This window comes from Serinus canaria, chromosome 3 (assembly GCF_022539315.1).
Source record: "Serinus canaria isolate serCan28SL12 chromosome 3, serCan2020, whole genome shotgun sequence".
Lineage (NCBI taxonomy): Eukaryota > Metazoa > Chordata > Aves > Passeriformes > Fringillidae > Serinus > Serinus canaria.
This window is the reverse complement of record NC_066316.1, coordinates 431,258-447,881: the sequence shown is the minus strand read 5'-3', so window position 1 is coordinate 447,881 and position 16,624 is coordinate 431,258. Positions and strand designations below refer to the sequence as shown.

At 40.7% G+C, this 16,624-nt stretch overlaps 1 protein-coding gene across 1 annotated transcript; it reads right to left on the bottom strand.

Annotated features, from left to right (window-relative positions):
- Window positions 1-9,035: 9,035 nt before the first annotated feature.
- Window positions 9,036-16,624, bottom strand: LOC103819228 (MKKS centrosomal shuttling protein). The gene is made up of 4 exons (XM_009093699.4): window positions 15,619-16,624; window positions 14,957-15,132; window positions 14,203-14,313; window positions 9,036-13,740 (listed from the first exon to the last, which is right to left on the bottom strand). The coding sequence occupies exons 1-4, from the start codon at window positions 16,607-16,609 to the stop codon at window positions 13,300-13,302; spliced, it is 1,719 nt and encodes a 572-aa protein (XP_009091947.3). The 5' UTR covers window positions 16,610-16,624; the 3' UTR covers window positions 9,036-13,299.

Genomic DNA, 16,624 nt, shown 5'->3' with positions numbered 1-16,624 from the left:
AGGCTCAGGACAAGCAGGAGCCTGTGCAAAGCTTTCCTGGCTCGCCCTGCTCAGAGGTCACTCCAAGGAACCAAAATCTATCAGAAGCAAGAGCACTGCCTGGATGTGGATTGACAACAGCACAGTGACACATGTAGCTCTAGGCCAGGCACAGAAGCATTCCTGCAGCTGAGTCACAGCACCAGGGAGCTGTGAGTGGGAGTGAAGCAGTTAGAAAACCACAAGCCTACCACGGGATGAATGTCAGAGATGACTGGTGGTTTTTGCTTTGAACCAGTCTGTGAGAAGTGCAGATATCTGAATGCTGCTGTTTCTTTTACAAAGATAATGGTTGGAGCCTTCTGGAGACTGTGTCCCTTTGGCTGTAAAGTCACAGTCACTTTACCTGTGAAATACAAGAGGTCAAAATGACTCATTATGAGATGACTTAAGAGTCCATGACCAACTACTGCCTTTGTAATCAGCATGCAAATATAAAAGTGTTGAAACACGGTAATAAGCACCTATTGAAGAGAGGAATTATGGAAACACACATTTTAAAACAGAGAACTAACAATGAGTTACATGAGGAGGGTTGCTGTCCAGACTGGAGAAAGCTCCAAGCAGACCTTTATAGTTTCATTTGAGTACCTATAGGGCACAGCTGGAGAAGGACTTTTGACAAGGACATGGAGAGATAGGACAAGGAGGAATAACTTCCAAATGACAGAGAATAGGTTTAGATTGGATGTTAGGAAGAAATTCTTTTCTGTGAGGGTGGTGAGACACAGGAACAGGCTGCCTAGAAAAAGTTGTGGATGTACCCCATCCCTGAAAACATTCAAGACCAAGTCGGAAGGGGTTCTTGAGCAACCTGATCTAGTGGGTGGCATCTCTGCCTGCCCACAGCAGGGGGTTCAGAACCAGATGAGCTTTAAGGACCCTCCAACCCAAACCATTCCATGATTCTATTTTCTGATTTGTCTGAGCAAGGAGTAGTCAGGTGCTGCATGTTATATGGCACTGCTCCAAGGCTGAGTTACTGTCCTGCATATGATAGAGGCATTCAACATTCACAGAATGGTTTGGGTTGGAAGGGACCTCAAAGACCATCTGATTCCATCTCCCCTGCCATGGGTAGAGCCATCTCCCACTAAACCAGGTTGCTCAGAGTCCCATCCAACCTGTCCTCGATACAAAACTTTGAGTGAAAAAAATAGCACCTGCCATCCAAAAGCAGTAGATTCACCTGACCTTAGGAAAAAAAGATGTCATTATGGATGTCACACTGTCATTATGGAAAGAACTATTTGCATTCATACTGGACAGACCAATGCAGTGGGTTTCTATCTTCTCTGCTTTTAAAATCATCAGAAATCCATGCTTTTTGGATAGATCTCAGAAGAACATCTGGATACACTGTGCATGACTTCTTATATTATTTCTACCTTTTCAGGCAGAAAACCCAACAGACTAGACACTTCATAAAACGTTTTTCATCCATCAGGACTTGCTTGAGATGAGATTTGTTGAAACACATGGCATAACAGTACCTCCTAAACAGAGGTATTTATTAAAGAAAACAATTATAAATAGAGCTCCAAATAAACAGTTTTCAGTAAGACAAGCTCTCCAGCTTTACCGCCCCTTGTTTATCCAGGCTTGATCTTCCTTGGAGTACTGTGTGCCACACAGACAGCCAACAGCTGAATATTAGTGCAACATATTACAGTGTCATTATGGTTTGCTTAAAACCAACTTTATACTGCTCTGGCTCTTCTTTTCCAAAAACAGTCCTTGGCCAAAACAAACCAGCAAAGTGAAAAAGCTCAGAGAACAGAATTGTTTATTCCAAAGAAGATAACTAGAAAGATTGACTGCTGGCATGGAAAATGGCTCAAAGACATCTGTTGAACAGCTGACCCACACCCACTACACAACGGACTGAAGCATCTATAAATTAGCTACTGAAACCCCCAGTTTATTGCTCAGTATTGTTTTAGTGCATTAAAGGGCTGTGGGTTAAACTGTTTGAGCTCAGCAATCAAAGCACAGGGACAGGCCAGAGCACTGGGGGTGCTGACCTCTTTGGTCTCACTATTCCCACCCACCAGCTAGAACTAAAATATTTAGAGAACCCAAGTTCAACAGCCGTGTTCTGTTCATTTAATATTACCAATATAAGCAATACTGAAGTGTTTCACTGGTGCATTGGGATTAAGAGAGAAACACTGCTAAGCCCTAAGCTGCTCTGGAAATAGGTATGTGCAGTAGCACGAGAAATGTCAAACGTACATTTGCAACCCAACTCTTCCAACATTCCAAATTTTACAAGCACTTTTTGCTAATTAAACCGAAGGATTGGGACTGAGGTGCTTGCCTTACCGCAGCAGTCTGCCTGCAGTCCCATGACAGCATTGCAGCAAGGCAGAGTAATTGATGATTTAGCTTTATCATAGCAACCAAATACTACTTTTTTTTTTTTTTTTTTTTTATTCTACTAAAACCAGATAGGGTTTGGAAGGATAGAACACCTGCCACTTTCTCTGTCCTTCAGTTATTGCCCATCTGCAGCTGACAGAAGTGTTAAAGGATACAAATAGCAGAGGGAAGAAAAGCAGAGCAGCAAATCTTTTCTTTAATTTGCATAGTTTCTCCAGGCATAAATTCAGCAAAAGGCACAGATTTTCTCTCTAATGGTTTCCCTAGTCTAACAATTTGCAAATGCAGCTAAGTCTAGAAGAATGGAATCTCTCATCCTCGATATCAAGGGCATCTCAAAGGTTTCAACCTTCAGTGAAGCATGGACTTCAGTATTCACACACAGGTATGGGAGAGCTATGATATAAAGCTGCCAAATCCCAAACACCCAGATCAAACAAACACTCTTTAATTCATAAGGACATGGATGTAAAGTAGAAAAATTCAGGCCCTCTGTAGGCATGATGTGAGTTTAGGACTCAAGAGACAAAAGATCAAATACCACCTCTTCCTACCTAAGGTGTGACGTACAGCATCCTAAATTAGGCTTCCTCTTCCAACCCATTGGGAAGCCACATCTCCCTACCCTTGCTCTGTTGTAGGGATTATCTAAGTGAGCCTCACTGGGCCCCTTTTCTTTTATATGCAGACAGTTCTGACTGAAGAAGTTTTTTTGTTTCCTTTTTTTTAATAAAACCCAGAAATAAACACCTATGTCTTCCTCTCACAAGGCTCAGGTTCAGCTTGTGGTCTCTTATCCCTGGCACTCCCATTAAGAATGATTCAAGGCTGCTCCTGCCACAGGGGTCACTACTCCATCATGGGTCATTTGCCCAGCCTGTGCTGCACTCGGCAATTGTATTTTTTAATCTGTGTTTTGCATGCTTGTAACAACTCACTGCATTGGTTCACTCAGAGCAATGGGACCATCTACACATCAGGAACATAAAACACTTTAAATATTTGCTCTTGCAGAATTACCCCAGTGTGGAGCACATCCACCACTAAGTAAGTGCCCTGGGTAACTTCAACTGTGAATCTCTTTTTTATTCTTAAATAATTTGTATTATAACTTACCAACTGATACTGGGGGCTCTAGAAGAGATGGCATTGAGCCTGGGTGGGCAAAACACAGACACCTACAGAAATCAAGAACAGGACAGGCACATTTTTCTTTCCCTGCTTTCATGCAATAAATCTCTCTGGCTCTCTAGCTCAGTCCTCTGCTCTGTCCCCAACACAGATAAAAGTGACCTCCATGATCTCATATTGTTCTGACAAAAACAGAGACTAACACTCTGCCACTGAAGTGTGACCAAGGGGCTCACAGACACTCCATATAAACACTTTTGGATCTCATCCTGCCACGCCAGTATTTCACCATGGCTTTTAGGCACTGCTCCTAAAACTCACACAAAAAATGCTCTGCCCAAGACATGCTCCTTCATGATCTGAAATCTCAGTTCAGCACATTTTTTTTGTCCTCTTCTTCTGAGCCAGAGTTTAGTTCCTCCAAATAAAAACAAAGCTAAAGAAACCTACATTTCAGCATTACTGAGAAATCACCCTATGAGTGCCCATTAAAACTGACAATCCAGATGCAGCCTGACCCAGAAGTCCCTAAATTGCTGATTGCTGGAAGCTAAAAGAGCTGTCCAGGAGAGTTCTCGCTGTTCTTCCCTCAGCACTTAAAAGGCCACTGTAGAGAATGAAGATAATTGTATCTCAGCTGAGAGCGTGCTTACTTTGTGTCTCATCATCTTTTGAGGGCAGAGAAAATGGTCTTCTTGGTCTGTATCTTACTTAGTTCTTCCTGTATTCAAACAGTGTCAAGAAACAGACCAAATTTTCAACATGGTGATGGGGAAATGACACCTTTTCATATCCCAGAACCAAAAAGAAACAGACATTTCAAGGATCTGGCCAAAATTTTGAATATTCCATTTTTTAAAAACTGGAATAAAATCAGATTCTCATGTTTTCTTACCTTATGAGTCACTGCAATCCCACCATTTCAAGAAAAGGAGGCAAAAATAGCTTAACACAAACAATCACAATAAAAACAAGCACACTATTCTTTGAAAAGGACAGAATTTCATCAATTCCAGCTCCTCCAAGCTTAGCTGAGTACTCGGCGCTATGACAACAACCTCCTGTCACACTGTTCAAGGCCAAAAGAAACCAGTGAGTGCCTGTGCGGTCTCTGGGAAGGCAGCAGATCCCACTCTCACCATCTGGCTGGAGCTCTTTGCAAGACAGGCACTTCCCATACAGCATCTCCAGGCTCTCCATTGGAGGTGGGCAGGCAGAGCACGGCCTGCCTCGCCCTGACAACCCCCGGAACCACGCAGACCTTCAAATGCATCACACCAAGAACCTGCTGCTGAGGACATGACATCAACTCTATTCATTACCAATGTGTCCTGGAGGATTCTCCAGGAAGAGGCTGAAGCACAGCATTTCTGCTCCTGGGTGTTTCATTATGGCACAAGTTCTCAGTTACGTGATTTGCCCCTAACAGAGATAAACACCTTGTTCACCTGGAACTTCCCTGATAGGCAGAGCCCCAGGCAGGGCCAATCTTTTGTTCCTGTGACAACTATTGAGACTATGTCTGGCTAGGAATTTGGATAAATTCTTGATTAAACATTAATGATCACAAGTGACAAGCATATGGGACAGAGTTTGCCCATCTTTACCCAATAAAGCTCAAGCTTATATATTCAAGAAACTGATTTTTTGTACAGTTATTCTTCCTACTACACACACAGTTAAGACCATGGTGTCCTTGCCAAACAACTCTGGTTTTACTACTTGAAAACATTAATCTAATTCTGTATTCAGGGAGCCTTACTACACAATTATGATAAAATTGAGTGTTTTCTTTCCACCCATAGAGAAATAATCTCTTGGCCTGTGGCTCCAAATCCACTCTCCTCTGTATTTCATGGCTGTTTTTTAAACTGCATTTGTTACAGCTATGGAATTGATTTTGTGCCTCACAATTACTGCTGGCTTTGCCAGTCACTACATAGAGTCACCACTTAGGCTGGCAAATATTCTCTATCTGAAGCTGCAAATATAGATAAGTGTTTTATTTTGAGCCCTTTAATATCACCTGCCTAGCACTCTGCAGCAATGCTAGGTATGACCAAAGCACCATGGCAAATAAAGCTCTATTTCCCAATATTGCAAGTCATCCTTGTATTGTATGTGGTACGCACATTCAAGAGACATTTCATATTAACCTGTTGTAAAGATAACTACCTGCAACACTTTCCACTACCCAAAGCTTCAAGCAAAATGTCTGCCAGCAAAACAGAAACTCACCTCTACTTTTTTGCAGAGGTACAATATTCCTTTTTCCCCTAAAATGCATTTTAATATCATAAAACTTTTTTTTTCTTTTCTTCCTCTGATGCAAAAGCAACTATCTTCCTTTCTCTACAGGCACTAGATTCAGACAGATGTAGTTCTGGATGACTTTATGTCCACAAGTCATACTTCTAAGCAACTAGAAGTAACTTATGATATAGAAATAATCTTGCTTTCTACTCAAGTGTCTTTAGGGCCAGTAGCAGGGGAGGTTTTCAATCCCCTTTCAGTGTGCAAACCCAACCAAAACCACATTTTTAAGATTGTGGATGTTTATGTTTCATTTTGTGTTCAGGAAACCTATTTTGCCACCTTGCCATGAGATTTTTGGCCTAAACTTTGTAACACATATATACATAAGTCATACAAGATGTGCCTGCTTCAATCAGCACTACTTCCAGAAAATTGAAACTTTCATTCTGGGCTCCTATATGAATTTTGTATAAATTTAGCAATTGGTATGACCAAAGTATGAATACTGAAACAAAGTGCTCCTTCATAGTATTTGCTGTAGTTTGCTGAAAATATACTTAATTATAACACAATCTTAAAACTCTTAGATCAGTTCAGCCATGCAACTGCATATTCTTCTCAGTTAACAGAGAACCCCACTGCCTTAAACATACACCATGCATAAGGTGTGCATTGCTGCTCACTGCCCACAGTTCTTCACAAACTGGCTCCACCCCATGCCAACACAGTCCAGAAACACAGCATTTCCCTGGTATTTACCCCAGCAACCACCAGTTAATCTCAGAAATTCTGTGATGTATTCCATCGATTCCTTAACAATGATATTAAACCTAAGCAATAATGCCATGCATGAGTTATTCTTGCAGCAAGCAAATCCTTCCCTGGGCCCAACTAAAAACTGGAGTGACATCTGCTGTTGTGCATGCAGTTTTTAGAAAGATTTTTCATTTAGCAGCTATTTTGATTAAACAGATGCAACAGATCTTCTTGACACCTAAAACCAGGACATGTGCACTCACACTCCCCTCAGAATTCTGTGACACACTCATATGAAGAACTCACCCTATGAGTTGAATGGGTTTTACAGTCACAAAGATATCAACTGCATACTGCTTTTATAAATTTTATTTGATGCTATATTTCAGTACCCAAAGGAGGGTTTTGCACAGCAGTTTTTGTTATTAGAAATCTAAACTAATTTCTCTGCTGCTTTGCTTTGGGGATGAGTTCTTTATTTGGAAAAAAAAAAAAAGAGGAGACTGGATTATTCAATATAGGGTTCAAGTATTCCACTTTCTTAGCATTTTGTATTATATTGTTCTTACTAGTTAATTTCAAAGGTAAGAAACAGCAAGGGCATCTTCAGCTGTCTTAGTTATTACCCAAATAACCTTGTTTCAGCTGAAAACAACTTTCAATTAGGAATGTTCCCAGCTGTAGGACATTGACACATCTGACTGGCCAGACCAAAAAATTTATGGAACAAAAGAGACTAATTTATGGACAAATTCACAATTACAAGTAAAGTATCATGATAGGACAGTTCAAAACCTGATTCAGCAAAGATATCTGGCTCAAACACAAACCATGGAAGTCAGTGCAATGCTGATCACAACTCCATGACACTTCAGTGATGCAGGGCAGGCAGATTCAGGACATGCTTCCTAGGATCATTATTTTAAATATCCAAAAAGAACTCAAGTAAAACCAAAAAATCTAATTTTCTTTTCCTCACCTCTGCTGGCAATCTCAAAGAAGAAACACATATGACATACCAGGGTTAAATTATGCAAAGCCAAGTGAAGAATTTGTACCACCTTCATTAGTTAGAGAAGAAACATTCATTGCTTAAAAATGAAGCAATGGAAAGCAGAAAGAGAGGAAAAGGGCTGGCATTAACAGACAGCCATGTCACACAACTACCTGCTTAGCAGGTACGGTGCTGGTGCAAAGGAAATGTAAATGCAAGTAAATTAAAACTCACTTTTTGGAGTCATCCTGTGGGCTGTAGCTCATGTGATGATGGAGGGGCTGTGGGTCAATCCTCTGTCTTTCTCCCATGCTCATGTCCTCAGACCGCTCCTGAGGAGACTTCGCAGGTGTGGGCAGGTGGTCATACAGTGGGAGCTCCCTCATGAAGAGCTGCTGGGCCTTTCTCCTTTTCAAAGCTACTGGGAAGCGATCTCGCCTTCCCAGAAAGTGCCCAAAGCTCTCCAGTCCTTCAGCACACCATCCACCCTTGCTTCTCCACAGGTGGGACCTATGTCTGAGGGGAGAGGGCAGTCTATCACAGCTGCCCTGCATGACCGCCATCAGGAACCATCAGCTTTAAACCACCCTTGGCAAAGAGGAGCCGGGTTTTTCTTTGTCCGTACCTTTTCTGAGGTCAGCTCTCGGGCTGGCTGATCTCCAGGGTGCCTGTCCCTCCTGAAGCACTCACTGCACAAGGAAAAACCCATTTTCCCAGCACCTTTCCCAGGACCAGGCTTTGTTGGCAGCCCCAGTGCCATTAAACGCAGCGATTTTCCGCACGCTGCCGCGGCCGTCGTGAGGGCTCTCAAAATGGCGCCCTGTGAGGTACCTCAGGAGCCCTGTGGGGAGCAGGGGGCTCCCGCCCCGCGCCTGTGGCCGCTCTCCTTAAACACATCTAAAAAAGGGCAAAATGCCGCTTGGCAGCGAGGAATTTAGGGGAGAAGAGTGGGAAACACAGCACAAGAGGCTCATCTGGACCCAGGAGGTTATTCATCCCATTTTCTCCCTCTGTTGAGCTGAGGTATGTGCAAGCGACTGGGCAGGTGCGTGGCAGGAGGAATATTAGTTACAAAGTAATAAATGAGGGTGAAATAGTTTTGCTTCTGGCTCTTAAATAAGTCACAAAGTCTTCCAAGAACTGAAGGTACCACAGTCCTTACAATTCCCTGAAAAAAACATTCAGCCATTGCCCAAGTGCAGCATCCATCAGCAGCCCCTGCACAGCCCACACGCAAAGGGTGACTCAGGGTCCTTTGGAGTCACTGCCACAGATTAGAGAACTCAGTTTTCCCCAAACCTCACATGTTTTTTATGAGGGGTAACCTATCAGTCTACCAATGTCACAAAGCCTTAAAGAGACTAGATTTAATGGTTTATAAAAAGAGGGTTACCAATCAGGACTAGCTGTTGACATCACAGTGCTGCAACACAAATGCTTAGCAGACATCACATAATAGTATTAAAAAAAAGGCAGCTAGTATTTAATGTGTATTTAATGTGCACCTGAAGAGAGCTGATGTTGTCCAGACAGAAAATAACAAGGACACTAGTAATCAGTTTCCAGAAGGCAGACACAAACAGCTGGGGCCTTCCAGGCACATGATAAAAGCTTGAATAAAAGCTTTTCATGTGCAAGCAGATTTAAAAGCTCAAGTTTATAAAGATGTTTGCAGTAAGGTGTGAAAATAAAACGTGTTTCATGATTAGGTCAAGCATCCCAATCCTGGAACCTGTTCTGCAATTAATTTTACTGGTGCCTGGAATAATGACATGGTGGCTCTACTTACAAACACTGTAACTACATTTCTGCTTCCAGCATAGAGAATAAATTTGTATATGCTTTTGAGCTTATGATGTGCAAGACTAATTTAAATCAGGCTATGCATACAGACAAAAAGCAAAGGTATTTCTTAACTGAGAATTTAAGATCACAGCATTACTTGTCAAAAAGTTATTTATTAGTACTGTGCAACTTGTCCCTGCTGACAAACATAAAATTACTCGTATTTACAATAATGGGTAAAAGCTACTAATATTCTGGAACTACCCATTGTAATATAGTTTCTCAAAAAGTCTGGCTGGCAGATTGCAAGCATGCTGGAGGCAGGCCCTTTGCAATAAAGTCAGTCTATTTCTGCATCCTCTGAACAGCAGTAAATGCAGATCCAGTTAAAGTTCTTCCTACAACATTGACTGACTCAAATATATTGATTTTTCTGAGACTGAAGAGTGTAATACTTACATGACTCAGTTCCCATGGCACTGCTGATAAATACCACATTTTGCTAACCAGCACAGCAAAATAAGGGCATAAGTAAAACTCAAGAGTAGGGGTGAATTTTTTGGGTAGGGTGTGAATTGTTTTGTACAAGCTCTACTGTGCTTATGATATTCCAGGCACTATTTGCCTTGCAAGCTTTAACAGCAATCAATACTCTTCTTACTGAGACAGATCTAACACTGTAGTGGCTGCTCAGCTTAAAAAACCCCAAACACTTGAATTAAAAAAGAAAAAAATCAAAAATTTTAAACCAACAAAATGGCAGCACACCACCAATATAGTAAGAAAAAGTTTCCCAAAGTCACAAACCTGTTCTAGCCTGTCTTCAAGGATTAGCATCACACAGACATCCACTGTGAACAGCAGAGCACAGACTCTGAAGACATGACACAGTAAGGATGGCTGACACATCTGACACTGCTGATCTTGAATTCCAACCATTCCTGCACACAGCTTTAAGGTCACATTTCTCTGTGTGTGTGTACTGAAGATGTAAAGCAATAATTCAGATTACTGGCAGCAACAGTGATGTTCTGTTGCTGGGACTTCAGAGAGCAAGAAAAGGCATCCAGGTTCAATATAAAAAGATGTGGTGTTTTACCCAGAAAAATAATTAAAGGAGTCCACGTAAATTCTGATCAAAGTTCCCATAATGAAATTACTCTAATGTTTTAGCAAGGATTTCAGTAATTTTAAAATATCTCTTTCTTTTTTCACTTTTTTCTGTTTTTCACTTTACATCTGGATCTTTGAACCCCTCACCCAAAAGATCTTTGTTCCCATTTTATAGGAGAATAGACAGAAAAAGATCTCAGATATGGCTCAGACTCTACAAATTCACAGATAAGAAGCAGAATCAATAAAAAACAGGTACTATGCATTCTTAACCAATGCCAAATAATATTTACTGGTGCATCTGCTTGAAATGGATCACAATAAATAGAAATAAAAATCCCTTAATTAATCTGCCTTTTCAGGTCTTCACTTTGAAGCTTCAAGTATCAAATGGGAACAGAAATACCAAACAAATACTGAACTGAGGAGCAGTTATATCACACTGGCATTTTACCTAAATATGCTGACCTGAGTGATTCTAATATCAGCACTTCTTTATTTCTCCTTCTAGGCCGGGAGCACAAACATACCTGAGAAGCATGGAAATTAATGTTGCTATTTCCTGTACATTATCAGTAGAATTATTAAAGTTTAATTTGATCTGAGCAATCTGTGGAAATCAGACATGACCGAGGTCATGATCAGAAAACACTTGTCTCCTAATACTTACGTAGTGCTAATTTTTCCCACTGCACTTCAAATGCTAAGGGGAACAGGAATAAAACCATAGTGGCTTCTCAGAGGCATTACAGCTGATATTTCATTCTGTCAGCTTTGAAACACAGGGGGAAACCCAGCCATTTTTGCACCCAAATTTTATTAGAAAACACCAAGTTCAAAAAGGTTACTTTATGTTGCTGTTAGATTGAGTCAAAACTCTTTTTACTTGGTTTTTAAAAACTATCCAAAGCTGTACTCCTCCTACGTTACCCCTCAAAGATGAGGCAACACTAAACACTAAAGGTTCAAGCCTACTATAGTACAACTGAGAACTGAACCTATACTGTCCATAAACAGCAGAGCAAGCTGCTTATTTATCCTTTCTAGTCACAGTAGAAGGAAAAAATTCATTGTCATTAAAATTATCCATATATGAAAAAATCTTTAGTTCAGGTATAAATGATTCTTAGCTACTTACCAAAAATTAAATTTAATTTTTTCATTTTTTTTTATCTGTGACTTTCTTTTTGGGGGAGAATAAATACCATTGTCAGCTCTATTTCAAGACCTGTGATTCGACCTTCAGATACCAAGACAAAAGAACACTCACAACTGCTTCTACTTGAATATTGTTTTAATTTTCACTTCACAGCTGTAGTCACTAAACTCAACATTTTCCACACTGCATAACAAGCTGCTATTATAGGAAGTAAAATAGTATAATTCAGCACTCTGAGCTGCAGAGTCATAATTAGATGAAGTATTACCAAGATTCTTCTGTGCCTTAAGATATGCACCATCATTTGGCTTCATTATTCCTGATGTTTTCATATAGTTCATGGCATATGGGAGGATCAAGACATGAAAGCAGCCTTATTAGCTTTCAAACCAGCTTTCAGCAGCCTCCATTCTCAACCCTTGTAACATTCTTGCACAAGTCCCCAAAGTATGCCTTACAGCACAGGAGCAATCATTTCAGGTCATAAAAAGATAAAGAACTCTAAGTATCTCTTCTTTTTTTTTTTCCCCAGTGAGAAAATGATTACTTATGTTCTCAAAATTAAAAGAACTTTGTACAAAAGGCCTGGAAAGATCAGGTTTTAATTACATATTTCAAAACTGAGTTATATATAACAATTCTACTGCTTATATGCAGTAAATAAATATATTAAAATCTTAACAGACCAGGAAAAAAATAAGCAGACTAGATGGCAACTGACTCAGATGTTTTCTGGAAATGCACCATGCATGATTTGTCCCCTGTGACTGAAAACAAAGAGGGAGAAGAAAAGTGGCAAAGAAAATGAGCTTAAGTAAGAAAATGTAGCACCCTTTTTGATCTTGCATGCAAGCTGAGAATGAGAAAAAGTTTTGATCATTCAGTCTACAGTCTTATTTAAAGATCAAAACAAGTCTGAGCAGCTTAAAGCCTTACTTCGTTAAAAGAAGCCACAGTCAAAGAGTTAATTGAATGGTAAGTGGGACATTCTTGCAGCTTTGCTTGAATGATAGAAACTTCATTATATGCTGCCCTGTATTCCACAGAAGATAATCAAGGTCCACTTGACAAAAGTTTTTTCACCCAGTCTTCCATTTCCTTCCAAATCTTCTATTACCTACCTGCTACCTTAAGAGCTCCAGGTTGAGTTTTTTAAACTTGCTAAATAAATTACATATATGAATTTAAATCTTTCACCCATTTAGAAATAGAAACTGTATATACATATAATATATGGTGACAAAAACTTCAGGACAAAATTAAAAACAAGTGGCCCAAGGTATCTGCTAAGCCTTTTTTCCCTACAAAATTAAAAATAGTGATTCAATTCTACTGCAATATAAAAATCTCTTTAGATGTGTAAAGCTTTTGCTGAGACTGTATTAATCCTAATACATAACATGTTTTCTCAGCAAGTGAATCCATTTTTCCCATTCCTTTGAAGATGCCACAGAGCTAACCAACATCCAAAACTTTCTTTAATGCAGAGGGAACAGGTTGAACATGTGAAAATGCTTGAGAGCACAGGAGATTAACACTGAGGAAGAGTATTCAATGGCCAGCTGTTAAATTTAAAATTTCTGTCCGCCTTCTAACCCATTCAAATATTTTAACACATTATACATTAGCCTGCCTTCAATTCGGTGTTGTCTTGCTATACAACTCAAATCACGTAAGATCAGAGCTAATTTTGATCTTCAATTATGTATGAGAGATCCAAAATCAGGTTGGCTGTCTCCAGAGCTACTTGCAGGCCACTGCACTTGGCAGCAAAGCAATCCAGAGTCCGGAGGTCAGCAACCTTTACTGAGGGCTCTTTAGGGCAGCCCTGTAAAACAGGAGTGCCAGAGTGGCCTTGCAAAAAGCTCCAGCTGAGGTCCTCTGTGTTACCACTCACCCCACAGCCACATCTTGAAACTAAATCTGACCACCTGGAGACACAGGGAGAACCTGAGGGAACAAGCCAGCAGTGCCCATACACCACATCTGTCAGGACTTCTTCACCATCGTGACTCAGAGAGCGAGCTACAGACTCCAGGGAACGGCAAAACCCGTCAGCCACCAATTGGTACTGTGTCTGAGAACAACCTAGGTCTTGGAAAGTGCTGGCAGGCAGGCTAGAACTCTAAAAAAAAAAAAACAGAACCGGGAAAGCAAAGTTAGAACACTGTTTCACAGAAGTAATTTTAAGCATGTATCATATTGCTGCTTTTTTTTCCCCCAAAACAGATGGTTCAGTTCTAACTAAAAAATGTTTAATTATTACCCCATGATAAGAAACAGTCGAAGCAGAGTTCTGCATGATCATCTTTCAATATAAAACTCTACATATTTTCAGCACTTAAAAACATGCAGTTACTACAACAGATACCTAAAGAAAGATCAACAAGTACAAATATAGTGTTAAGTTTAAAAGATGTAATTATAACTGAATGCTTCAAATAGACCCTTATTTTATATTAGTAGTAAGCAAAAATTCCACATTAATCTAGAAAGAGACAAGTGTTTTACTGTCACAGTGATTCGACACAAATTCTTGTCTCTTTAAGTACATTAAGCATCTTTAAAACCCCTACATCTTACGTACCTTGTGTCTTATGTATGAAGCCAGGTGAGTTTCTGTACAGCCGCCTCCTAATAATGCCCAAGGTTCCTTCACTGTTAACTGCAACACGTGTTCTGCAGTTTCACAGACACGCTGAAAATCACATTAAATTCTTGTTAGACATACCACAAGGATTTGTCCCCATTGGAAAAAAAACACTGGAATAAAAGTTTCAGTAGTTTCTGCTACAGATTCCATAAAGTTGAATTACATGTGGATATAAAGCTGCTGAGAGATTTCCAAGACCTTGTTCACTTAATGAGAAATTGTCTTTATTTGTCCACACTATGGAAAGGCAGAAATAAAAAGCTGCATTTTAATCCCTCTTTTTTCAAAACAGGGCTATATATAAAAAGTCAATCAGTATCAATGACATTTCCAGACCAACTGTACAATGCAAAACAATGCCTGACTATCATTGTATGTGTTGCTGCTGGCTTTTTACTAGGCAGTTTTGATTTTTATGTTCTCAAAGACCAAGTAATGAAAATGAAAATATTTATCCAGCACTGGTCTCAAGAACAGGTAAAAGATGTACCTGTCCCTAAACAACTTCCTGTATTTTACCAGAGGTATTAAATTAACATGAGCACTTCAAGGATTTTGAAATTCTGGAAACAAACTTAATTTATGTACTGAAAAAACTGTTTCTAAACTCAATGTGTTTCATGTTTCTCAGTATTTTTCCATTAAAACCATAACTTTCCAAGAAAATATTTGAAGAAAATTTGCCTACCTTCAACTCATCCCATGCTGTTTCACTTCTGTTACAGAGTATCAGGCTGCAGATAACTGTGTCCCCAGGAATCAGATGTAGAAAATGCTTTGAAGCAAAACTCTCCAGGCACAAATCTTTCAAACTGCCGTAACAGCCAGGAGGCAACGAATGTATGGAAGCTATAGGCTGTGAACCTGTCAATTAAAAAAGGATAACAGTATGTGGCACCATCAGAACAGCTAGCTAATGCATTTCATAAAGCATAAACTTTAATCCTCTTGGCTTTTTATACACCTTGTTCAATACCTGTCATTTCAATTCACACAGGAAATCACAGAAAGCAACACATTTAGAGTGCAAGACTTGGTGGCAATTTGAGATTAAAGAAAGCAATTGTTTCATTTGTCTTGAATCAAAGTTTGAAAACAAACTGGAATTGGATATCCCTCATGCAGCAAGCAGAAGTACCACCTGTGGTATGCCACCATCAGGGCCTGCACAGAAGACCTAGTCACCTGGAAAAATAAATGGTTTTTGGACTAGAAAAGAGCAACTCCTGCTCGGCGGCTAAGGTAGAGGGAAATAAGAGACCTCCCTCTGCAATGACACCAGCCCAGGTGACGCTCTCCTCACAGGGACAAGGGCAGGACAATGGCTCAGGCAGAGAACTGGCCTGTTACCTGTCACACGGCCCAGGGGCTCCATCAGAGACAGCCCAGCCCTGTCCACAGCCACGACACCGTGCTCCTTCAGGTACTGCTTCAAGGAGGGATGCATCACCTTCTGGCACACCACGAGGCCCACCTCATCCTTAACCAGCTGCTTCCCCACATTCAGCAGCTGATTCAGCTCTGACACTTCCAGAGAAACTCCAGGATGGACCGCTATAGTTCCTTCCTCATGGTTAGAGCCGTCACCTGACATGGACACACTGAAAAGGGCAATCTTGATCACGTTTGAACTAGTCCTTCTGACAGCAAGCGGTTTTCCCAGCTGGATTTCTGGCGCTTCTATCAGCAGTCCAGGAAGAACTGTAGAATCCATAACTCTTCTACCTTTCACAGGTATTACCACACACTTCCCTAAAACAGCATTAGTCTCAACGTGACATGGAACAGTAAATATAAAAGCTTTTAAAACCAGTGAGGTGAGATGATCAACTTCAGTTTTATTAAGCATGCAAGCAGGTTTGCTTGTTAAAATGCTCCGAACCAAACAAACAAGGGTCTCAACACTGCTAAAATCCACAGACACCCGGCAACCACAGGCCTCCGACTTCAGGTGGTTCATGCACAAACTCAGAAGATGCTTGCTTATTTTAATGACAGTAAAAGGTGCAACATTCAGGCTCCTGAAATTTTCGATGAAGCCACAGCAAAGGATGGCAGTGAATAAGCCACAGTCACTGAAGCGTGACACGTGGTTCCGTACAGAGGCTGCCAGGACACGCAGCACGGGCTGGCTGAGGGAAAGGCGCCCCAGGAGGGCTGAGGACTGGGAAGTGGTACAAACACAGCCCCCCACACCATTGTGGAGCTGCTTGAGTCGACCAGCAGGACCGTAGGAAGATTTTAATATCCCACTCAGCAGAGACAGTGACTGACTCACTGCATCTCTAGTCAGTGGCTTGCTAATAAATAACGGAGGCTTTTTAGCTTCAAGGCGAGACATTTTGAAGGTAAGATT